The sequence below is a fragment of the Magnolia sinica genome, chromosome 8, assembly GCF_029962835.1.
Source record: "Magnolia sinica isolate HGM2019 chromosome 8, MsV1, whole genome shotgun sequence".
Taxonomy (NCBI): Eukaryota; Viridiplantae; Streptophyta; class Magnoliopsida; order Magnoliales; family Magnoliaceae; genus Magnolia; species Magnolia sinica.
The window spans coordinates 27527925-27554937 of NC_080580.1; the positions used below are offsets into that span (position 1 = coordinate 27527925).

Here is a 27013-nt window from a genome sequence, read left to right on the forward strand (position 1 = left end):
CCCAAACTATTGTTGGGGAGGTGGACCATTGCGGTTGCTTTGCTTACCAATGAATTACCATATAGCTTGCCAGGGCTATGTTTTTCACAATCATATTTTGAATTTGCATGATAGATGCCTTAAACCTGCTGCCATTAGTTTGTTTAAGTTTTGCAAGGCTAATCTCTTAAGAGTTTGTGCTAGAGGTTCACAATAGTCAAACTACTTTCGTTGCTATGGAACCACTTCCTCTTCTTGGACCATGCACCTCTACGCTAGATATATTTATGTCATGGTCTCTCACGCCAATGACAGTGTCACTATTGTCTCAGCTAGGTGTCGGTGGTTGATCTCCAAGCTCATCTCCTTTCATCTGCCCTCTTCTAATGCCCCGGCTTCTCTCGAGCATAGAGATTGCCTTGATAGTTGCTAAGTATGTTTGCATTCCTCGATGACTCTTGATGTTTGGCGATCTTTCCTTTATTCCTGGCTCAGGATGTGAGTTTGTTTTGTTTTTCTCCTAGCCCAGGGCATGGGTTTTTTTCTCTCCTGGCCCAGATTGTGGGTGAGCTTTAATCACCTTGTTCTTTTGGCCTTTGGCCTTTTGGAAGTAATAATATTTCTACTAACCGTACATTTCAAAAAACATATTTCTACTCATCTTCCAGAAAAAGAAATCATAAACAAAAGCTTCACAATTTAGGTTGAAAAGAAAATCCATTGTCTAATCTAAAAATAAAACAACTGACATGTTTTAGAAGATTCAAAGCTCCCAACATTGCATAGAACCCAAATGAAATTTGAGGGAGGGGGGTTTGGGAATGTAAGATTCCCACCATACAAGTGTAGGATTCATCTAACATGGATCTAAAACGGGTTTCAACCTGGGAGTCAAAACGTTTTGCCAAAGATTACACTTAAATCAAAATTCATAAACCCTAGGATTCTGACAACTCCAGGTTTAAGGAACATTACAAAGAGACATGCAAAACTGGAAAAGGGGAAAGCATAATTTTAGGATTTTTCATACACCAGAATTTTGAGGGACTACATAAATTATTACAGGCTTTGTGACAAGGTTGAGTTATGGAGTGCAGTCATCAGCCACAGTGATAAGCTGCTGAAACAAAAACACAGACAAACTCAACCTCATCACTCGGACATCTAATCTCTTGCCCGCATAAAAACTATCTTTGATCTACAAACCTTCAAATATAGAACTCAAAAGGAAGAATATTCTGACATATAAACAAAGACTACAGACATTTGAGTTTCTCCAAGCTTATATCATGTGAAAATCTCAAATCTTGCTAATGTGTTGGATCTCTTTGTGACATGGATTATCAGGTTAAATCTCCAAATATCATTTCCTTTTCCTTCGACTGTATATAAGTCATGGCTTGGACTTGTTAGTTGGAGCTAGTGAGTCAGAATCAGAAGCAACTGGATTCATGCTTCTAGAGACCGGCATGTCATGGTTGTGTTTTCCTTCGTATGTTGTGATAAAAGCTCTCGGGTCATCTGATACTCTTTCCACATGCTTGCGCACATTGCACTTGAGGCTGGTGCATCTATAATAGCTTCTGCAAGGCCAAAGCAACCATGGAGTCAATAGATATAATATGCAGAAACAGTAGAGATGAAAAGAAAATTGCAGCCTATATCCTAGTCAGAGAGATTTTTTGATGTGTTGTGCATTGAATTCGATAAGAGCATAGAACACTAAAGGTAGAAACGTGCACAAGGGGTGGTCAACAATGGGCTGCCCAAGGAAGTCCATGAATTCCCACTAGCCAATACATTGGACCCACCTCAGCATTGAATGGATCTCCAGCAGAAATCAGTGTATCCTAGTCCAGACAGTACCTTTGATAATCTGCAGACTACCAAACTGACTCCATCCCTCTCTCTCCCTTCATCCCTCCCTGGTTGGGGGGGGGGTGCGGGGGGAGGGGATTGGTGGGGGTGTTCTCTGATTTCGCCTCCAAAAAGAAAAGTCCAGAGAACCACAAATTTTCTTTTTCTTTTCTTTTGAAGAGAAGGGGATGTTCCCTATGTTTCATCAGTGCATATCACATATATGGATGATGACAAGGAATCTTATATAGTGGCCTGGACGATGTTGTGCAGTATATTGTTGTATCATGATATTGCAGCCCTCCAATGGTGGGTCTCTGATTTCGCCTCCAAAAAGAAAAGTCCAGAGAACCATAAATTTTCTTTTTCTTTTCTTTTGAAGAGAAGGGGATGTTGCCCATGTTTCATCAATGCATATCACATATATCGATGATGACAAGGAATCTTATATAGTGGCCTGGACGATGTTGTGTAATATATTGTTGTATCATGATATATCATGTAATATCAACAATATAACTCCATGGTAGTTTCGCATTGGAGGGCTGCAATATAGATAACATTAGCCAGTATTATTGATACTGCAATCACTGGATCCACATGCACCACATACATCTACACAAACCCAAAGATACCAATGCATATGCATCTATACCCATCATGCAACTTTCTATTAAGTTGCATAAGAAACGGACAAATGGAAACATAAACTAAGCACATGTTGGTGCACTCATCATTAGATACACTAGTGCAATTCCTTTTTTCTGTTTGTGAATGTACACATACACGTGTGTCAATTTGTGTATATGCATGCATATATATGAGTCCTATAACGCATACATGCATGCAGAGAACGATTACTATACGCATTTGACATGACATGCCAATGCACATCTACACACCCCCACAGAGACACTTGCAGGTGCAGCAATACCCATCATGCAAATCCCCACTCAAATTTTCATTAGTTTATATGAGAAACAGACGAATGGAAATATAAAACCATGCACATGTTGGCTCAAACATGATTAGATATACACATGTGCATGTTTCTATTTCTGTTTGTGCATCTACAGACACGTATCTATTTTTGATATGCACACACATATGTACGAGTCCTGTAATGCCTACATGCATGCATAGAGTGATTGCTATATGCTCAAACATTGATAAATTTCAACATTTGAAGGAGAGTTTTGATCTGATTTGCATGGTAGTTGGGCAGTTGGGATTTGTGGGTTTGCGCTTCTCCACCTCTTCTAGTTGTCTTTATTCATTTTTGCCTTCTTATGTTCTAAATTCCATTTCAATAATGACTATTAACGCCCAGCAAAAAAGAGTTGTCAGAATCACAAATAATCATTCGGTTGAAGTAAAATGGAACTTTCTCACAAGCAGCACCTCCTAGCATCATATACACTACAAGCATAGGTCAATTGATGCTCTCAAGAAAACCATTGTAGCTAGAAATGAATCATATGCAAACAAAAGCAAACCCTCTTCTGAATTCTCTCTCAATTTCTGTTAGAAAAAAGCCAAAGCTACTGTACAATGCTTGTTATAAGGTAATTATAGATCTCCTACAACTAATGACTTACTTCTACCAAACTGCTAAATAATCATGTTTAATGTTACCTAATTCAGAGATTAATTGATACTTACAGCTAACCTCAACAAAGCAAAATTAACTTTGACAACCACTAATGCTCTAACGAACAAATAACAACCTTTGTAACTGTCTAACTAACAGTTAACAACTAACCAACAACAAAAAGGAAAAAAAAAAAATATATACAGAAATACCCTCAAATTAGCATCCCAACCAAAATTATCAAAACTACCCTTGGTTGGCCCACATCACCTCTGTAGTGATTGTTTGGCCTCTTTAGAGACTACAATGTAAGGGACGTGCTTTCAAGGAAATATGGTGGAATTTGAGAAGTGATTGTCCAAGATGGATGTGGCTAGTCGGGGATGGTCCTGTTCAGCATATTTTCGTTTTGTTTTGTTTTTGTTTTTTTTGTTTTTTTAAAGAAAGTGGGCAATTGCCACCGTCATTGTATTGATGAGACAATGTACATCCGTTCAGACGAGGCCACGAAGAACAAAAACACATTCGGGCCCCAACTATCATATAACGAAAGCAAGGACAAAGCTAGAAAGAAAGGGAGAGAGGCCACAGCAAGGATTGAGAGGCTGGAGGGGGCAGCCGCATCTATCCAGCAGGATCGATAGAAGAGGAAGAGGACGAGGGGCAGGATGGACTGCGGGGGGGGGAGGGGGGGGGGGCCGAGGTTACCCAATTCCTTTCTTGATTTTTCGGTGTCTAATTTGGCCCAATCCTACTCTGTCTAGAATGAGGTTCCCTCTAATGAGACGGGGAAGATCAAAGGAGCTGAGATACAGTCTGTCGGGGGTACCACTGCTGGCCAAGTTGGCAAGGCTGTCCGCCACAAAGTTTCCTTCATGGAGTGTATGAGAGAATCAAAGGTTCAGGGGCCGGGATAGCTGGTGTATGTACCCTAGGTGATACCAGAGGTTCCAGCCGCATGAAGAGGAAAAGCTAGAGGCCACGTCGAATAGAGTACGGGAGTCCATTTCAACAATGATGGAGGATAGCCTCATGTCTTGGCAAAGATGGATGCTGTCAACCATGGCTCGGGCTTCCGCGACCATATTGGAAACTTGACCGAACTGATTGTGGAAGGCGAAAATCATATTACCCCTGCAGTCACGACACACACCTCCCCCTCCCCCAGCACCAGGGTTTCCCTTGGCAGATCCGTCAACATTCAAATTGATCCAGTTCTCAGGAGGTCTGATCCATTTGACAACAGTAGCCATCATGGGAGTGAAGGGAAGAGAGAGAGAGACGCTCCAAAACCACTTGGGACTAACTCTTGCCATGTTGCATATTTTTGTTTTGTTGTTCCATTATTATTTGGGTCTTTGACACCTGATGCTTGTTAGTGATGACAGGTTCATTATCGTTGGTTGTATCTGTTCCTGTTGCTTTGCTTTTTAATAAAATTCATCATTTCTTCAAATTTAAAGGAAAAAGAAAAAAAAGAAAACAAACAAACACACACACACACACACACACACACACACACACACTACAATGGGTTGCGACTGGGTCTGGTTGAGGAATGTCCAGTTCCAGCCATGAGCTGACCTGAGTCCAGGCAGCGCAGCCTCTAGAGTGTGACACAAGCCAAATACTATGCCCACTATGTGAGAAATAGTCAGGCCAGCATGGACTTACTTATCGGGCCTTTATGGGTCCACCAGCCAGGACCAGTTGCCACCTATTCCATTATTCTATGCATTTCAGTATGGAAGAATTAAATATCAACCTGGGATACGGATTTCCCTTCACAACCTTCTGCCCATACTTCCGCCAACGAAAGCCATCCCCCAGGATCTCAGATTCTGTAGATGTTTGAACCACAACATGAGGCTCACGAGCAGCTTGCACTGGTTTACCTCCTTCATTAGCTTGATCTTCGTTCTTCCTGAGATGAAACAATGTAAGAATCAGCAGCAGGAATGGTAACTGAACTGAGAGAAGTAAAGAGAAAAGAAAAGAAAAAGAAGAGAATACTGTGCATTTTTTCCTTCCATCAGAAAATAAAGTTTTCCATTTATAAAAGGAAAAAAAAAAAAAAAAAGAACATGTCCATATACCCCACAAAATGGGAAAGTCAACACCAAAAGTTTGAAAGTGAGCAAAATCTATAGACATTTGAAAATGACAAGCCAATTCCTTAAAACAAGCTTGATCATCTACTTATCAAGATCCAAATTTTTCTCAAAAGAGTTCTCCTGCATAATGGTGTGTTGCTTTCTATGACAGTGAAGCTTCTGTTCCTTCCTAAAGGAGCCAAAAAAGGTAAAACCTCATTTTCTGGACAATTTCCTGTAGTTCCAACTAAATAAGCTCACTCATAGTCAAAGCGGCACACTTTCAAACAACATGACTCAATAAGTAGCACTTTATAACAGCAGAAGGGTCCTGATGCATCTGCACGTGCATGTCCTGATGTGCCAACTTGTATGAGTGGCTACATGGTTCGGTGACCCAGATGGTTGACCAGAAGGGCTGATGGGAGATGCACCAAAGCATGGTGTTCCGTAACGGCCGTTATGGGGCTGTAAAGGCCGTTACCTTTACGTAAAGGTAACGGTGGCAACCGTTACACGTTATGGGGTCGTAAAGGACATAACAATCGTTACGGAAAAATTAACCCATTACAGCCCCCGTAAAATCCATAACAGTCCGTTACGGGGCCGATATAGGTTTTTCAGGTTTTTTACCAATAAAAATAAAAAAGACCATAACGGCCATTACGGCCCATATAGTAAAGGTAACAGTGGTGGCCGTTACAGCCACTGTTACCATTACGAAATACCTTGCACCAAAGTCTCCCAGGTTGGAAGATCCAAACCATTAAATAGGCTACTAATAGAAGGGAAAAAGGCAAAATATTTGATGGTTAGGACTTTCCAGTATGGAAGTTTTTGGGGCATCCCAATCCACAAAGGGAGCCCATCAGACCAACCATCTGAATTAGCAACTCCACTTGCATGGACCGGATGCATCGGGACTTGGGAGTCCACAATTCCTGTTATTAGCATGATGAAATTCAGCTGCAAAACCAATGGTTTGGATTAGTGACTCCACTAGCACATATTGGATGCATGAGGAGTCTTCAGTTACTATTACTAGCAGGATGACATGAAGATCCAAAATTATCTAGGAAGCATCTTAATGGACAATTCAGGTCATCAAATTAAGAGGCATGATAATTCCATAAGCACATACAACTCATCCCCCCAACACTGCTACATGTGAAAACACAGCATGCATGTGTGCCACTCAATATGCTCCAGCCCAAGAATCAAGCCGGTTGACTCATTAGGCAGGCTATAATTTTAAAAAAAAGGGAGACCTACTTTTTTCTCAGCATTTATTTTCTTTATACGGTGACCCACCAGATGAGTGATTTAACCTGGTTTTTGTCTCGCAGGGCATTTATAATGCCCCAGGGAAACTACCCAACGGGACGCACCTGATGGACAGCTTAGATATTTCACAGAGGTGTTGGTGTGGCACATGCATGTGGATTTTTTTACAGATTGTACATGAGTGGAATTAGTGAACCTCTCAGATCAATACCACTTTTAATGACAATGGGGCTGCTGCTATGTTACACATAAACAATTAAATTCATAAAACTTTCTAAGAAACAGACATTGTTTAAAGAAAGCATCATCATTTATTTGAACTCTTACCTTCGCTTACAATTAGGTTCATCGTCTCCATCCACTCCTCCGCTTCCTTCCTCACAATCCCCACTAAGACCACAAGAATTATCAGGAGTTCCAACACAACTGTTAAATGCAGCAGCCATCGCAGGATCCTGAGGAAATATCAGTTTCGCTGGGTAAGTAGGATTTACTGACAAGCCTACCTCATTTGGGTCCTCTATTTTATCATCAGAGCCTTCATTCCTCTCATTAAGGGGATTACTCCATACTGGATTCGCACTATCTTTTTCATTCCCATCAGATATAAAAACCTGGCCCTGCGTCCCGGATGAGACCCGTTTTTGTGGCTGAGGCTTTGGATGATTGTGCTCACCCTTGTAGACAATTTCTGCTATCTGCCCATCAAGCGACCTCTCGACCTTTTTCTTCACAGGGCAATTTGGATTTGTACATTTGTAATAACTTCGTGGGAACTCACTTCCTTTCACATGCTTTTGCCCATACTTTCTCCAATTATATCCATCATAAGAGGGTCGATCTCCAGTACTAGTTGGTAGCAGAGCTCTCTGATTTTGTTCTGGGTTTTGAGACACCGACTTCGATGGATCAATTATCTGGTTTTCTTCAGTTTGTGATGGCAACTTCTGATGAAGATTGGAAGCAAGCTGGGTTGGGAAACTGTGTTTAACCTGGTCTGGAAGTTGAACTATGGCCTGTGGTTGTGCAAGCAGTTGCTGATTATTGACATCAAAGTTGCCCTGGTCAAACAAATTGAACACTTAATTTTCAATCTAGCGAGTAAAGAAGCAAGAAGGCTTTTGCAAACTCTATAAGTTACATTTGTGAGCAAAGTATCGCTTTCAATGTGAGAGAACTTCATCTGACTCATTATTATGTAGAATCTCAAGAGAACTCATGTAAGTATGGATTTAAGTAGCGGTTTCAAAGGGCGGTTTGCCTGGGGATCGAAACCAGTATGAGTGACTCTCCCAAACTCGGTCTTACTCAGTCCTGTATGAGTTGTAGGGTATGATTTTTCAAACCATGCATGTAAGTGACTATAATGTGTGATTTTCAGAAGAAAAAACATAGTAATTTCTTATCAACAGTTTCAAAACGAGAAAAGAATCCAGTCAACAGGTAATGGACTCAACGTGGTCAATTAAAGGTGGAAATCAAACGTCTAGGATGTTATATGCATTAATATGTACGTATGCCTGTATACAGAAAAAGTCTCTGGTGCAAATCACTTATATCTAACCGAGTCGCCAAGGACTCCTATCTCCATAGCATGGCAAGTGTATGGGCTATTCTCTGTTACTTGGGCCGTCCTTTGGGTAGACCATAACCCGAAATCACATGGATGGATGATCGTAGATGCTGATTGAAAATTTTTTGCACTGTTGGATTTTTATTTTTTATTTTTGTGTATCCATTTGCAATTATCGGAATTTCTCCACTCAGTGGTTATGGTCATCCAGTCATATGATCTTTGTCGTACGAACAATCCATGGTAGGGCCCAGCAGCTTAACACTGCATGCCACAGGTATGAAGATAGAGAAATAAATGAAAAGGTATATAATTTATACTGACCAAATTTGCCAAAAGAGAAGCAGTGGTCCTTGAAACAAGCTTTGCCAAGGGTTTGTATACCACAGTAGATTCACGGTCTGGTTCTGGAACCCTACCAGACGAACAACAAACTGCTGCTCCAGATATTTCACCCTGCAAAATTTTTGCCCAAATGAAAAGCCAAAAAATCAGAAGCACAAAACAAGAAAACATACTACTTTGAACAGGTAATGACACCCAGAAACCTACAACCCACCTGAGAAACCCCAACTGGAGCCCGATTTACTGAGGGTTTGAACCTTACTGTCTTGGGTCTAATGGCAACTGTTGTTTCGGAAAATGTACTCACTGGAGAGGCATTAATGGCACCAGCAAGGAGTTCAGTGAAGGACTTGAAATGAGCACGAGGCCTCGAAGCAACAGGTTTCGCTAAAACCATCCTATCAGCATCTTTACCATCCATTTCCAGAGAAAAAATGAATCATCAATCTTTGAGGTCTTTTGGTTTACACTGAAACTTCCACCAATCTGCCGCCAACACTGTTCTAGCTTCGCAGACTGACATTGGAACGGATAAGAGTGACTTTGGATGAGGAATTTAGCTGTTCTGGAATTAATCTTGATTGTGTTTACTCAGACGAGCAGTTCACAGTTAAGAATTTGGCCCTGAATCTTTCAAACTGTCCAAACATTACTTGCCTGACTCAAAAATAAAACACAGAAGAAAAAAATAATTAAAATATATGCTATAAGCCTGTAAACATAATCCTAAATTTATGAGAGAGCATTATGACACCCCTTAATATCGATTATATAGCATTGTTCTTTTGGAAGCAGATATATCACACGCAATTGACTTATGTTTCTCTGTTTTGTGCTTGTGTTAAAGGCTTGGAAGCATGAAAAACGAACTCTTGTCTAAGTGAGGTGAGAGCCTGCTTAAATACAAAATTACATGACAGAATTTTTAATAATAATAAAAAAGTCATAGAAGCAACTGTACACCCATCTATACCATACATAATGCAAGCAGCTTTTGGAAAATTTCCCCAACGCAATTAGTTTGGTCAGGAGGAGAACTTTCAACATGAGAAGACATTTAAATAATGAAGTCATGGTATCTTGGGAACTGAAAGTTGTGGCTGTTGTCTGGTGCATGGTTCAGATTTCACCTGCAAAATGCCTGAAACGGTTTAAATTTTACCTACATCTTCTTTGATAAGAGTAGCCTGCTCAAGCCTCTACTACACCTTGCATGTAGCCAGCATGGAGCGTGGTAATAGAGAGACCGTGCAACAAAGGCTCTGTGGGGTCCAATGTGAAATCCATAATATACATCCGTTGCACCTGCTCATGTTAGAACATCGTCCCAAAAATGAGGCAGATCTAAAGCTCGAATGGGCCAAAGTGCAGGAAAAATATCTTGCCAATCAAGGAATATATAAAAAGGCACAATAATATATTTGACCCCAATGACTATGGTGCAACATCTGGTTGGTGTAGAAGCTAACACGAAGATGCTCTCTAGACACTCAGATGATAGCAAATAATATGCAGGATCTGTAATGACCTATATGTTCCAAAACTGCCAAGGTTCCATATCTACTTCTCAAGATCGAATCTTTTTTTTCTGTATCTCAGTAAAAGAATACACATTTGGTCCTTATCCACTTGCACTCTCATACACATGAAGTGGTTCTGTTTGCAGTTGGCGACACAATAGATATGAGATGGAAGATACAGTAGATTTTTCAATAATCAAAATGATCAATCTCAAATCACAATCCTTAAAGAATCTGCCAGTGCTCATGCCCAAACACTCCAGCACCTTTTTCCATGGCAGAATAAAAATGTGGAAGGCATTATCACGTAGTTGTTGAGTGCCACCACAAGCCCCTATTGTTTATCATAAAGTTCTAGGAACCATAACCTTTCTTCGTTGCTCTCCATGGGTGGTCGCGCATGATATGTTCACTGACAAGAAAATTTTATGGCAGAGGTCTTGCAAATTATAGTGTTGACTGCAACTCTTTCTAAGAGTCGTCTCCATTGACCACAGTTGTAGTTGTCTCTTTTTCTTTGCATCCCTATAACTTTATTTCTATCTAAATAAAATCTTCATGTCATTTGATCATAGAAACTACAAGTTTTAGGGATTGAATGAATACGAAGGAGGATGTGAGAAAAGAGAAATCATAGAAAAGTGTCCTAACTTTTAGTGTGCATTGTACACCCACAACATATGTGCCGTAACTGCTGTCACACAATAGCAATCATAGGGGGACCATACTCCATGGTAGGAGGCCACACAACATGCACAGTCAACACTCCCCCTGAAATTTATGCATAAATGTCATCATTGCCCAGCTTGGAACAAACTCTTCATGACTGACCTCAGCTAAGTGTTTTAGTAAACATATCTGCAACTTGATCCTGACATCTCACAAAAGGATTGGATACTTTATTGTTGGCAACTTTTTCTCAAACAAAGTGGCAACTACACTATTTACACCTTTCAAAAACTGCACTGTTTCTTTCTTTTCAATGTGAGTTTTTAAGTCAGCTCCTACATAAGAGTTTTCAATCACATTACGTCCCACAAAGTTCGTACCATGGCTATGTATTTAGTCTATACATTTGACTTGGCAACTGCACCATTTCTTAATTTTCCAAGTGACCAAATTTCCTCCTACAAATGTGCAATATCTAATAGTTGACCTCCCACCAAATAGAGATCAAACCCAGTCTGCAGTGGCATAGCCCTCCACTCGAAGATGAACATTAAGGGCCTATACAAATTCCTTATCCTAGTTCCCCTCGAGATACATCAAAATACAGAACACGGTGTCCAAATGTGGTACCCTGCGGGGTGGGAACATGCATAAACTGACCAAGAACACTTACTGCAAAGGTTATATCCAGTTGTGTAATCATTAAATGATAAATCTGCCCAACATGTGATATCTACCAGGGTCCAAGTAATTCACCTCAATCACAAACTAATTTGTTATTAGAATCCATAGAGTATGAATGGGTTTAACACCAATCATGACTCTATCAGCATATCCACAACATGCCTTCCCTGAGACAAATTAACACCTGCTTTCGACCTGCAACTTCTATTACCAAGAAGTACTAGGCTGTCCTAAATATTTTGTGTGAAAATGCAGCTTAAGATACATTATATGCATGTAGGGATAAATATGTGATGCTGCGCTAAGCTACAAGAAGTTATTTTTTACATAGATAGACATATTTAAGTTTCTTCACTGGAAATTAAATTTCAGATGTTTCATCATGCATATTTTTCTTTAAATGGAAGTTATCTTCCTAACATAGCTTACATGGTGAATATGACTGCATGGAACCATCACATGCATATGGTGCATGTGTATATAGCATTTCTTTACATGTAAATAAACATATGTTTTCAGATTCTAAAACCATTATTGTGGTTGGGGCTGTTAATTTATAGTCAATGCACCAAGGGTATTATAGAGAATGTTGGTGTATAGTAATGGCCCTTGACCCTTTTAGTGTAAGTGCATTTGCACACTTTCCTCTTCTCTTGCGGTGTACTATATGCTCGATTATAATAAAATATTGTGTGTTAGGGCAAGCAAGCCTAACACTACATCTTTCCCAAACTCTCCTTCTTCTTCTCTCTCAATCTTCTCCTCTTTTCTTCACATTATAATCATCAAACCATTCTCTACTTGGTATCAGAGCATAGATTCAGGCATTCCGCATCCAACAAATTGAGAGGTGACACGTCACCTTGTTGACGTCAGCAGCCGTACGGCTAACGTCAACGTTGTACGGACGCATAGACTCCATTTGAGATAAAAGTTTAGGGGTTTGATAAATCTTGATTTTAGAAGATTTGTCATGATTTTTTCAGAATTTTTTGGACCTCCTTTTATGGTATTTTGGGCGAAATAGAGAAATTCGAATATCAGGCCCATCTTCTATTTTTCTTCGATCTATCTCAAATCGGCAAGTTTTTCTTTAGTTTCTTTGCTCAAGATGGACCGAAATCTTCCTCCCAAGCTACCCATGGAGGATTTTTTTACCTAAGATCCATGTTTGAGAGGGTTTTAACCTCAAATGGACGTGCGGCTGGGCCGTTTTTCACTCGGTTGGGTTGTTTTTTACCGAAATCTTCCTAACATAGCTTATGCAGGATCCTCTTTCCCCATTGACGACAATCTATACTATGTGTAAGCGCATTATTGTCTATACTCTTCCTTCTCATTCATTTGTACCACTAGAGCGTTCGGCACATCTTGTTGGTGATCAGTCCTCTCTTAGCCTTCGGGTACCATCCCCAAGTTCAGTGCGCATTTCTAGTTTTGGTGGTTGTGGTAGACGCTGCGAGGGCGATCGCAATTGTGACAGTCGTAGTCTTCGTGGTCATGGTGGACATGAACGAGGACGTGATGGTTCCCGCATTTGTTCACATTGCGGTGGAACTAATCACACCGTTGATTATTGTTGGCAGCTCCATGGTCATCCTATGTATGCCGCTACTTCTGTTGCATCCACAGTTGCTCCTGAGACAGTCTTCCACCCCAACAGCTGAGTAGTCTACTTTAAGGGAGTCCTTCATCATTTCTCGGGTTGCATATGATGCCTTTATGCGGCTTCACATTCGTGATATTCCGAAGCCATCTCACGCAGCTTCGGCCCAGTCAGGTACTGTTATTCTTACGTCATCCTCTCCTACCTCTTGGGTCATAGACTCTGGAGCTTCCTCCCATATGACTGGTAAGTCTCAATTCTTTTTCTCTTATTCTCCTTCTCTTCACACTCAGTATGTCACAGTTGCAGATGGAACCCAAACTCCCATCTCTGGGATTGGTTCCATCTCCCTTTCTTCTTCCTTGTCTCTATCCTCAGTCTTGCATGTGCCTCGTTTTCCATTAAACTTATTGTCTGTTAGCTCTCTTATTAAATCATTAAATTGTTCCATTACCTTCTTCCCTTCTTATTGTTTGTTTCAGGACCTACAGATGAAAAGAGTGATTGGTGGAGGGCATGAGCGGGGAGGCATTTATCTTCTCGATGATACACTCGTTGTCGCTTTTAGTACCTTTTCTCTGGATCGAGAGTCCATGACTCGGTGGCATTGCCGCTTAGGCCACCCATCAATAGCTAGATTGAGAATTTTGTTTCCCTCCTTATCTGTCACTAAACCATTATGTTGTGATATTTGTGAATTGTTTAAACATCATCGTGCTACGTTTCCTCCTAGCTCTTCTGAGAGGAAATCTCAACCTTTTGTTCTGGTTCACCCAGATGTCTGGGAACTAGCTCCGATTACCTTCACTTTTGGATTTAGATATTTTGTTACCTTTATTAATGATTATTCAAGCATGACTTGGATTTATCTTTTGAAATCTAAAAGTGAAGTGTCTGATGCATTTAAAGTGTTTTATCATGAAGTGTGCACTCAATTTCAATGTTCCATCAAAATCCTCCATTCTGATAATGGGTGGGAATACATGTTTACTGCCTCTCTATCCTTCTTGCAGGAATATGATATTTTGTCTAGGACGTCGTGCGCTCACACACCTCAACAAAATAGTATTGCAGAACGAAAGAATCGTCATCTTCTTGAAGTTGCTCGCACCCTTCTGCTTGTATACCTAAAATTTTTTGAGGTGATGCTCTTCTAACTGCTACTTTTCTTATTAATCATATACCGTCTCATATCTTGTCTTACAAATCTTTATTTACTATATTGTATCCTCATGATAATTCATTTCCTCTACTACCTAAAGTTTTTGGTTGCATAGGCTTTGTTCAAATTTTGAATGAAAGTAATAATAAACTTAACCCTAGGGCAATTAACTGTGTCTTTCTAGGGTATACTCGGAGTCAGAAATTGTATAAATGTTTTGACCCATTGACTCGCAAGAAATATGCCTCTGCCGATGTAACCTTCTTTGAGGATATTTCTTTTTTCTCAGCTCTAGGCCAATCCCTCTGTGATCTTCTTGTGAGTCAGGGGGAGTATGACTCGTATCCTCTTCCTCTTTCCACTAGTGATCATGGCGAAACTCATCTCCCCTCCGTTCAGCATTATGTTAGTGATTTGGGTGACCCTAAGCCTCTGCAGGTGTATCATCGTCGAGATAAAGTTTCACACACTCAACCATCCACCCTTACACTCACTTTAGATGTTAGCTCAGGTGACTCTCCTACCTCGAGTTTAGATCTCCTCATTGCCTTGCACAAAGGGTCACGATCTTATACTCAACACCCCATTAGTAACTTCGTTTCATATAATCATCTTTCACCGTCTTTTCAGTCGTCTGCAGCTTCCATTTCATCACAGACTATTCTTCAGTCTCTCTCATATACTCTTCAAAGTCCTGACTGGACGAAGGCGATGATAGAAGAAATGTCTGCTCTTGAGAAGAATCATACTCGGGACCTTGTGCCACTTCCTTTAAGGCATAAACCTATTGGATGTCGATGGGTTTATACGATCAAGTTTCTTTCAGACAGCTCCATTGATCGCTATAAAGCCCATCTTATTGTTAAGAGTTACACACAAACTCATGGTGTGGATTACTTCGAGACATTTTCTCCAGTGGCTAAGCTTAATTCGATTCGCATTGTGATCTCCTTGGCCATTAATTTATCATGGCCCTTGTTTCAACTTGATGTTAAGAATGCATTTCTCCATGAGGACCTTGCAAAGGAAGTCTACATGCATCAACCTCCTGGCTTTGTTGCTTCTCACAACCCTGCACCTATTTGTCGGTTGAAGAAGGCTCTTTATAGACTCAAACAATCCCCACATGCATGGTTTGAAAAATTCAGTCAGGCTCTCTTGGAGTTCGACTTTGTTCGTGGTCATGCCGATCGTTCTCTTTTTATATGTCGTCGATCAACGGGCATCATGGTTCTCATTGTCTATGCGGATGATATTGTTCTGTTCAGTAGTGATTCTGTTGGAATGAGGGAGGTCAAAGTAATTTTAAAGATCAAGTTTAATATCAAGGATCTTGGTCCTCTTCACTACTTCTTTGGAATTGAAGTTGGTCACTCATCATCTGGATTGATCTTGTCACAACAAAAATATGCGCTCGATCTTCTCATGAAGACTGGCATGTTAGGGTGTAAGCCCGCTACCACTCCCATGGATAATTTGCAAAAGCTTCGACCAGATGATGGTGCTCTCTTTACTGATCCCAGGATGTATCGACGACTTGTAGGCCGGCTTATTTACCTAACTATTACTCGCCCAAATCTCTCATTTGCGGTGGGCATTGTTAGCCAATTCATGCAAGCTCCCCGTACTTCCTATCTCACGGCTGTCTACCGCATACTTCAGTATCTAAAATCAGCCTCAGGTCTTGGCCTCCGCTTTCAGTTACATGGTCATCTTCATCTTTCTGGTTATTCCAATGTCGATTATGCAGGTAGTACTTATGATCGCCACTCTACATCCGGCTTCTGTACTTTCCTAGGTGGCAATCTTATAACATGGAAGAGCAAAAAGCAACTAATCGTTGCTCGGTCCTCGGCTGAAGCAAAATATCGTGATATGGCTCATGCAACATGTGAGCTCGTGTGACTTCACAACCTTCTTGAAGAACTTGGCTCTCCTCCTTCAGATCCCGTTCCTCTTTACTATGACAACCAAGCGGCCATCCATATTGCTCATAACCCGGTTTTCCATGAGCAAACCAAGCATATTGAGGTTGACTGTCACTTATTCGGGAAAAAGTAGCTTCTACGGAAATCGTCACCCCTTTTGTTCGATCCGGAGATCAACTTGCTAATGTTCTTGCAAAGTCCTTGAGTCGATATGCTCTTCATCGTGTTCGTGACAAGTTGGGCATGATCAACATCTATGCTCCAACTTGAGGGGGAGTATAGAGAATTTTAGTGTGTAGTAGTGGCCCTTGGCCCTTTTAGTGTAAGTGCATTTGCACACTTTCCTCTTCTCTTGTGGTGTACTATATGCTCTATTATAATAAAATATTATGTGTTAGGGCAAGCAAGCCTAACACAACATCTTTCCCAAACTCTCCTCCTTCTTCTCTCTCAATCTTCTACTCTTTTCTTCACATTATAATCATCAAACCATTCTCTACTGGTATATATACCATTCATCCTTCAAAAAAAGTGTATATACTATTCTTCGATGTATAGAGCTGAACAAACATGTGCATTTTGTACACAGCACCTAGAGGTGGAGATCTCTAAATTCCTTGCATGTTGCAATATGTATAGAAAGACGGCATTTTAGTTTACCAGTAGTTCATGTGTCTATAATTGGAAAAATATTTCATAAAAAAGGCATGTCTTGCAGCTCTCAGTGCTCCCATCCAGTATACACTTGGCCTAATACATTCATATGCTTTTATGAATATCCTTAACAACATTATGAGGAATGAAGGTCAAGGGACTTTTACTCTCAGGATTACAGGCTAGTTGGGATCTTTATTTGCTGCAACAATGTTGATCATTGTAATGACTCGTGAAGAACCACTAAAAAGGTCTGACTGCAAGGAGACATTTTAAAAGACTAGAAGGATGATATGGAGTACCTAGAATGGTAGTTCTCTTTTGTTTTGTACGAGCAAGTTGTACATTCGACTGTTTCACCACAGGTGGTGACGAGTTTCTGTCATAAGTGAGGATATTGTTGTTTAAAATAAGATGAAGGTGAAACATGGTTAATAAGAATCCAATCCTAGTTACCAAAAGTGGACGATGCCCAGATGTAAGAAAGTGTTCTCTAAATACCATTGTATTGTATTATTATCTTTCAAAAAAAATTGTATTTTGCATACTGATAATAACATCGTACTAGTAGATACTGCAGGGATATAAACATTAGAACTGTAAGATAATCTTCCTCATAGCCCTGTCTGAGCTATTTCGGGTCAGCTTTACGAATCCTGATACACCAACCATTCCAATCTAAGGCTCTATCCTCGGTAAGTAACCAGTTTTCATATTGCTTCTCACCACCCTGATCCAAGTCCTTTCAGGTATCTCTCATCTTCTTTTCAGGAGCTTCACCCTTGTTCAATGTTTCCATCCTTGTTGGAGCCATCTCCAGCCTTTGTTGCACATTGAAATAAAGAAGTTTAGCATACTTGACTTAATTCAGCAGAAGTATGCTCCTGATTTATTGAACTTGTATTAAAATTAGTAATGAGCATCATCCTCATAATTGTAGGCAGTGTTTTAAATATCGACGATATCGACCGATACATCCCACGATATATCTTGTATCCCACCTGTGCGATACGAAACACACAAGTAGTGGGATATATCCCCCATGTTCGATCCGGCGAGCACTTTTTTTTATTTCCAATCCTTTTTTCTATAAATCATGTTAAATCAGTGTCAAATTGTTACAAATCCACAATTTTTCATGTTTTGTATGAAAAATCATGGATTGGGAGCTTCAATTTCGAGATTTGGAGGAAAAGGACCGGAAAACAATCAAAATCAAACATGTATGTAATCTAATCTAGTGATTCTTCTTTTGTTTTTGAATGTATTGCTTGTGTTTCCACATGTCTTCGTACATTTATAAATTATATGAATAGACTTTCAATTTACTTGCATCAATTCAGTTAGACAACGCATAGATTAGGACCCCATACAAAGAAACCTATCATGTGCACTTGTCTTTTGTAATGTTTTGATTTGTAAGTGTGTATTGATGTCTTTTTTAACAATCACTGAAATTTCGTTGAAAAAATTGACCAATTTCCAATGTTTCCCATGTTTCCAACAACAGCGATACATTACGCGATACAACCGATATATCCCATGTGATAACCGATACATATCTATATCCCAAGGGTGTGATACATAAAGCGATACCGATATTTCAAACACTGATTGTAGGTTTGTCTTTTGGTTCAGCTTAGAAACAAGTCCTACTATTGAAATGAATAAGTTGGAAACTCTGAAGGAGAGCCAATAAAGAATGTATGATGTATCTAAATCGAAGCTATCTAGAAATATGTACAATGAAATATTTCCTACATATAGGATCCCTTCCAATATTTATTTCAGGATATGGTGACAATCTTCTAAATTCAGTCTAGTCAAAGATATTAAAATTTTGACACTCTCCAAACAAGATATCACATCCAGTTGAAGAACTAAATAGGAGGCATCCTTTATTTGTTGGACATAGGCCTATAGGGCCCACTTGTGGGTAATCACTAGTGGGTGGGTCCCACGAGGTTTTCCCTCTGATTTTTTTAATCCGTTTTTCTCTCGATCGTTTGAAGTTGAATTTACAAATTCAACTTTAAACGTAGATCGGATAAGGAGATAGGATGATACTGGATAATCTCCAGCTTCATCCAAACTCCCGACCCTTCCCTATAAATGGGGAGATATTCTGTCGTGAAAATCATCCCAAGAAACCACGAGAGTCTAGAGAGAATACAAAGAGGTTTATATTGTCATCCTGGCCCGTCACTTAAACGATCGAAGCTGTAGATCATAATCCGGGGCCATCCTTACCATAAAAATAAAGGGGTGATCAGACCCATCTGCTCCCGTAGTGATTAGGCAGACCACTAGATGTGCGTCGTTCATCCTCGGCTTTGCGAAGGTTCCATATTGTGTAAACTGTTGGATCCTGCAGACCCACTCTTCCAAGCCGACTTTCATTATCATCAAAGAAGGATATCCTAGAAAATCTTTTCAGCACAAGATTGTCGACCCTCTCTGTCATCCCCCAACCGCAACACAACTTTGGTATGGAGGGTTACCATCAGACTGGTTATAAAGCTCAGGTAAAAGAGTAAGGAAGATCTCCAGTGGGCAGCTAACGGTAAGATTTCTCCCAATTTACCATTTAAAAGCCAATGCCAAATTATTGGGAGAAAGGCTACGATGGTGATTACGATGGCAGCAGTGGTGGTGGTGGCGGCATTGGAAACACCAAGAGAAGCATGTTGACTGTATAGACTTGGGTGCATCCATTCTCAAAATTTTACGAAGAAAGAGCGATTGCATGTAATCATCATCTCCATATCTTAATACTAGCTGTTGGTAATCAGCTTTCTGAATTCAGTTGACCAATCATATTCAAAACATGAAATCTCATTATTTCTTGGCAAAAGTTCCACGACCAACTACCCAACAGACATGAACCTTCTGCTTCTTCCAGGCATGGGAAAGATAGCAACATCTAATGTCTCGAAGCTATTGAAATGAAATATGTGTTTATGTGTCATTAATTACCCAAACATTATGAAACATGACAGGCCGCAAACTGAAAAAATCAGCAATGAAATTTGCCAATGATTGGATTGATTTTTACCAGATTTGAAACACTTATCCAAGTGTCAGTGATTGGATTTAGAGGTTCTCAGCAAATAAGCAAATGTGGAATGTTTCCATATTGTTGAAACAAGCAAGAAAATGCAGCCTAGAAGATATGATGAGTCCTTGAATTGAAGTCGCACCAATGAAGGAAAACAAGTGGAGTCACACACAAAAGGAACATGGTATCCTCATACATTTTGCTATACATGTATTAGAAGACCGTATATATAAAACTTTCCTATTCTAACTCTAATAAAGCTAGGTTGCTAAACAATGGCTAGGAAAGAAAAATATTGATGCAGGACCAGTGTTTTAAATATCGACGATATCGACCGATATATCCTACGATATATCTTGTATCCCACCTGTACGATACGAAACACACAAGTAGTGGGATATATCTCCATGTTCGATCCGGCGAGCACTTTTTTTTATTTCCAATCCTTTTTTCTATAAATCATGTTAAATCAGTGTCAAATTGTTACAAATCCATAATTTTTCATGTTTTGTATGAAAAATCATAGATTGGGAGCTTCAATTTCAAGATTTGGAGGAAAAGGACCGAGTTGCGGAAAACAATCAAAATCAAATATGTATGTAACCTAATCTAGTGATTCTTCTTTTGCTTTTGAATGAATTGATTGTGTTTCCACATGTCTTCGTACATTTATAAATTATATGAATAGACTTTTAATTTACTTGCATCAATTCAATTAGACAACGCATAGATTAGGACCCCATACAAAGAAACCTATCATGTGTACTTGTCTTTTGTAATGTTTTGATTTGTAAGTGTGTATTGATGTCTTTTTTAACAATCACTGAAATTTCGTTGAAAAAATTGACCAATTTCCAATGTTTCCCATGTTTCCAACAACAGCGATACATTACGCGATACAACCGATATATCCCATGTGATAACCGATACATATCTGTATCCCAAGGGTGCGATACATAAAGCGATACCGATATTTCGAACACCGTGCAGAACAATTAACCACTTGCTCTAAAAGCTCAAACTGATAGAGAGTGGCGAATCAATCCCTTTATCTCATAGCCCAGGCCCCACATCGCATGGGTTAGGACCTCAGCCGAACCCCCTAGTGGACCCCACTTCACATGGGTTTCACTTCACACGGGCGACCCACCCCGAGTGTGTCCCCGCATCCCACTGGCTACCCCACTCGAACCCAGTGTGAAAATGCCCCTACATTAATCACCTCCAATGAGGAGTCTCGAATACGAGACCTCCCGCGATGCAGAACAATTAGCCACTTGCTCTAAAAGCTCGAACTAATAAAGAGTGGCGAATCAATGTCTTTATCTCATAGCCTAGGCCCCACATCGCATAGGTTAGGACCTCAGCCGAACCCCCTCGTGGGACCCACTTCACATGCATTCCGCTTCACACGGGCCACCCACCCTGAGTGTGTCCCCGCATCCCACTGGCTACCCCACTTGAGCCCGATGTGAAAATGCCCCTGCATGAATCACTCCCGATGAGGAGTCTCGAACACGACCTCCCTCTCTGATACCAATTTGATGTGCATGGGTTAGGACCTCAACCGAACCCCCTCATAGGCCACACTTCACATGGGTTCCGCTTCACACGGGCCACCCACCCCGAGTGTGTCTCCGCATCCCACAGGCAACCCCACTCGAGCCCGGTGAGGAGTCTCAAACACGAGACCTCCCACTCTAATACCACTTTGATGCAGGACAATTAACCACTTGCTCTAGAAGCTCAAACTGATAGAGCATAGCGAATCAATCCCTTTATCTCATAGCCCAGGCCCCACATCCCATGAGTTAGGACCTTGGCCAAACCCCCACTAGCGGGCCCCACATCACACGGGTACCACCTCACACAAACCACCCGCCTCACACAGACCACCCACCCCGAGTGTGGCCCTGCATCCCACAGGCATCCCCACTCGAGCCTGGTATGAAAATGCCCCTGCATTAATCACTCCCGTTGAAGAGTCTCAAACAAAAGACCTCCCGCTCTAATACCACTTAGATGCAGGACAATTAACCGCTTGCTCTAAAAGCTCGAACTAATAGAGCATGGCGAATCAGCCTTTTATCTCATTGCCCAGGTCCCATATCCCATGGGTTAGGACCTCAGCCAAACCCCCCTCGTGGGCCCCACAGCACATGAGTACCGCCTCACACGAGCCACCCGCCTCACGCAGGTAGGGCCCGCCTCATGCGGGCCGCCCACCCCAAGTGTGCCCTTGCATCCCATTGGCAACCCCACTCGAGGCCGGTGTGAAAATGCACCTGTATTAAATGCCATAGAAGGAAACTAACCAGTGAGACTCTAACTAGGAAACTAAGCAAAAACCCAATGTACATTGTGGCATACTATGGCATGGCAGAGTAGCATGCCCCCCTTCTCGTATAACCATTTGCATCAACAGCATCCAGTCTGATCGGACTTTAAATCAGGCCCGTAGGATCTGATAGAATAGAATTTGGGTGCCCAAGTATCAACAACAAAAAAAAAAAAAAAAGACTGTGGGGCCCACCCTTTGATCATTGGTGACAGATATTCACAATCAGGAGCATGGATTCTTCACATTAGAAAAGGAAAAGATTAAATAGCAACCTCAGAAGCAATCTGAGAAACATGTTAACACAAATCCTCACTAGCAATATGCATGTTCCTCAGATCTTTAGGCATGCCAATGGAGCAAGTATTTTAAGAATTTTGTGGGGGGGGGGTAAATAATTAGGACATACCCATTCTAATGCCACTATAAAAAAGAAATGAATAAATAAAATCCAAGGTCCTCAGTAGCATTGTCATGTTGGCTGATCAAACATTAAGTTTATATGCATCAAACATCCACACAATTTCACTAATTAAATAAAGTAGTGTAAGCAATTTCGAATAATCTTATGCTACCACAAGGTATATCTGTTTCTTTTGATGTCAGATATTGGATTTCTTTTTGAAGCAATCAACCAAAACAATTCTACCATGAGGCAAAAGAGCAGAAACGTGCATCGAACTGAAATAGGAATGGGGATATGGTTCAACAGTTCCCAACAATGAAACAGTAAGGTGCTAAAGTGATAAATTTCCATAACCAACTAAAGAGAAACCTTAAGATTGGATTTGCATTTGAAACAATCAATCGATGCAATTCTACCACAAGGAAAAAGAGCACATAAGGTACATGGAACTGAAATAGCCCTTGGTTATGGTTCCACATTTCCCAACAATAAAACAGTAAGGCACTAAAGTGATAGATTTTCATTTCAAACTAAAGAGAAGCCTTGAGATTGCACTCACATCAGCATTTTCAAATATTCAACATGCGTTATCGTGCTGAGATCACCTTCAGATGCTAGAAGGACACCTGCACTCCACAGTGACCAAGAAAGTTAAGACCCAAGTGGTCATTCACCTAAGCTAGTCTAGGTATTTTGGCTATCTGGGGTAGGTTTTTACAAAAATTTAGATTCTTGGGAAGATTTAGGGTTTGTTTGGATGAATTATCAAACTGAATTCCAGTCATCTAACCAAATTGTGGTTTCTTTCCTAAGCATTCACCTTGAGGGACTGGACTCCAAATTGCAATTGCATCACATTCATTTTAGACCTGAAGGAAAAATGATAGCAATAATTATTATATTTACATACATCTAAAAAGTTTAAACATGTATTTATATTATAAAAACAATAATTGTTATATTTACACGACAAAAAAGTTTAAACTTGTAGTTATATTACTAAAATAAGAAACTATGTACAAACTTAGTAAACTATGGATTAAAAAGAGTAAAAACTAAAACTAATATGATGCTGGTCCTGGTGGAATCACGACATTAGTGGTCTGTGGAGTTGGCAGCAAGAGCAAGGTTTCAAAGCAGGAGCAGCACCTCAAACAGAAGGCTTCCACCACAATTATGGCTTTTCTAAACTTGTTTACACATGCGAAGAGGACCCGTGACTACATAAACAATAAAACATGAGTTTTATTGCTATTTTCCTCCATAGATACAAGCCAATGCGGATTATGACGCTACAAAATGTGAGATCTCTAAGTCAAACTCTGGTTCTTCAGAGTCTCAAAGATTTCCAGTAAGACAAAGTCTAATATCATCCAATTTTAATATAAGCAAGCATTTCTTCTTCCACACTGTATTACCTCCAATTTGATTTTTCTTTTCAAGGGAACTGCTAACAACATAAAAACCACAAAGGCAACAACAAGACTTGATACCAATCATTGAATTCTATTCCTATTAATCTTCTACAAGCATGCACAGAAAGAACAAATAAGGTGATGATCACACATACCCTTCAATTGTTGAGCAAAGCACAAAGTCGTAAAACAATTCATTAAGTCAGTTGGCTGAATGTCTATACCTGTTTTTCATTTTCTAGGACCACTAATCTAAATTAATTTCCCAAAAGTGTCTTCTAGCGCTCCCTTCAAACCTGAACGACCCAACTTCAGTGCTATAAAAAGGTTAAGAACAGCAGCTATAAAACCTCATATAAGAGGAACAACCAAATACAACCATAGAATGCTAAGCTTACAATACTACACAATTTTTCCTGCCAACCCAACGCAGGCATGTTGAATCCAATTGGAGCATGCAAAAGGTGGGCCCCATCATTAAGATAGCCGATAGGAAAATCCTGCTGCTCGAATCATGGGAGACACCATAGAAATCAACAAACTATCGACAATTCGACCCAAAGTACAGTGTGGCCCCACCCGATGAGTGGATCAGCCTGATTTTCATGCCAGGTATCTTCATGATATTTCCCACCTTTTGCAAAGTCCTATACTTGATGCGTTGGCCAGAAAAACTATGTAGCATGGTAAGCTTAGCATACTATGGCTGTATATGATCATACCTCTACCAACGAATCTAATGGTTTGGACGCTTGTAAGTTCTGTAAGTGGGAAGTGACTTATAGGTAAGTCACTTACAAGTGGTGTTTGGGGGAGGAAATTCACCTAAGTCACTTACAAACAAAACTACCAGGAAACTTCATGGGGCTGGAGGTGAGAAATCACTTCCCTGTGACTTACAGCTAAAAGTCACAACTTCAAAACTTAACGACATCCAAACGACACCTAAGGGCTGCTATTTTGGGGAAATTAATCCGAATCGAATTCTAAAGACATATAATTGAACAATCGTACCTCAATTGACACCTCCATGTTGTAAACCAGCTTAAGTGTTAAAAAAGGAGACATTTTCTTGCGAGAAATGGTCTGTAAGTACCAAGATCAATAGGCATAAAGGCTGCGATTGGCAAAGGCTGTTAGAAAAACCAATCCCAACCTTCAGGATTTGGTGGCAGATTTCAAAAAATCATGAAACAACACTTGGATGTGGAAAACAAAGAGATATTTCTATCCAATACAACACAGGACGAGTCCCATTTCACAATCTATTGAAATCCTTAACTACAGGTAAATATTCCAAAATTTCAAGTTATTTTTCTGTGCTCTTGAGACGGACATGAACCAAACTTCATCTAAACCTACAAATTAAGCTTCCCAAACTATACAAATCGAGAACTCGCAAACAAATGCATTTCAAGAAGTCAGAGAGAGAGAGAGAGAGTCTAACCAAACTGCAAGCATACCATTCTCCACAAAATCACAACTATTTGGCATTTTGACAAACAACTACTCTGCATTTTTCACATACAAAGAGAGCGTTAAGACAAAAATAAATAAATAGAGAAACATGAAGACATGATAAAGAGGCTTGCAAATGGATAAGAAAGCGTTTGCTAACGTGTGCACCAGTGGTGAACGTGCTTAACCTGCGCATATTCTTCTTCAGTCCTAATCCGGCTTTGTGTGAAATCATAGACTCGGAAAAATTGGACATAAGAATCCATGCACGGTATCAAAAAATAAAAGAAAAATAAAAGGAGAGGAGGAGAATGTGAGTGCATATACCAGAAGATTCTGTGTATGCTATCAGAAATATTGTGTTTGTTGCTCTTAGCAAGAAAATGGATAAACGATTCCAAGGTGTATCTACCGTGGATCCCAATATGTGCGAATGACGCGGGTGGAAATAAGAGAGAGGGAGCTCGGTTTTTCTTTTGTTCTTTTTTTTCAAGCGTACGATGAGAAGAAAAGAACGTGAATTGATATGTACCCATTTTTTTTATTTAATAAGCCCATTTCCTCGTAAAAACTTTTATACTCTGGCGGAGTGAAAATAATGATACACGGCACTTAAAAATTAGTTAGGGCGTGTTTGGTTGTTGAGTTTTGTGTTTTTGGCTCAGCAATTTGCAATTTTTTTTTAATACATATTAGTTTGTTATTTATTTTTATTTTTTTGTTGATTTTACATTTTCTAAGAAATTCTATCTTCTCATGCTGGGAATGAAATTTTGGAGAACTAGGCATGTTTGATTTGTAGTAATTATAGAGATTTAGTTGTTAATAACTAATAATTATTTATTTTGATATTTCGTGTCTCTATGATGTTGATAGGTATTGCGACTCTAGAAAACTCCATTTTCCTGTGACAAAAAGTCAAAAATCTATTCACCAAGCAATGATGTATGCGTTTTATATGCATCATCCATTAATTTTTCCCTATCATTTGAAGGCATAAGCTTAAAATATACAAATTGGATGCTTGAGTAAACCACAACATAGGAAGTAGTGGAAAGCAGTGACACCCACCATTAAATCCATTGTTTTCTATGATATAGTCCACTTGAACGCCAGATTTATTTCATTTTTGAACCGATGACTCAAAATTATCTAAAAAATAATAGACAGCATTAATATAACACATACATTGTCTATAAAGTTTTAGTTACATTTTTGAAGGGTGAAATTTCACACTTTTTCCATGCTGCAATTACTTATTATTACTATTATGCTTTTATTACCAACAACCAAACAAGCCTTGAAATTATATAAAAACAAAAAACAAAAAAAAAAAAAAAAAGACAAAAACAAAAAGGTAAAGGAATGAATTCTTCCACGATAGAATACTTCA

General features: G+C 39.9%; 1 protein-coding gene across 9 annotated transcripts; it reads right to left on the bottom strand.

The window, feature by feature from the left end:
• Positions 1-982: 982 nt before the first annotated feature.
• Positions 983-26093, bottom strand: LOC131253141 (WRKY transcription factor 44). 9 transcript variants are annotated; one of them, XM_058253983.1, is made up of 9 exons: positions 25948-26052; positions 23568-23616; positions 23307-23373; positions 9889-10027; positions 8937-9379; positions 8702-8833; positions 7132-7865; positions 5193-5351; positions 983-1562 (listed from the first exon to the last, which is right to left on the bottom strand). In XM_058253983.1, the coding sequence occupies exons 5-9, from the start codon at positions 9141-9143 to the stop codon at positions 1373-1375; spliced, it is 1422 nt and encodes a 473-aa protein (XP_058109966.1). In that variant the 5' UTR covers positions 9144-9379; positions 9889-10027; positions 23307-23373; positions 23568-23616; positions 25948-26052; the 3' UTR covers positions 983-1372. The 9 variants fall into 9 exon arrangements, with proteins under 9 accessions (XP_058109966.1, XP_058109961.1, XP_058109962.1 ...); XM_058253978.1 differs by having other exon boundaries at positions 9885-10027; XM_058253979.1 differs by lacking the exon at positions 9889-10027.
• Between the last annotated feature and the right edge of the window lie 920 nt (positions 26094-27013).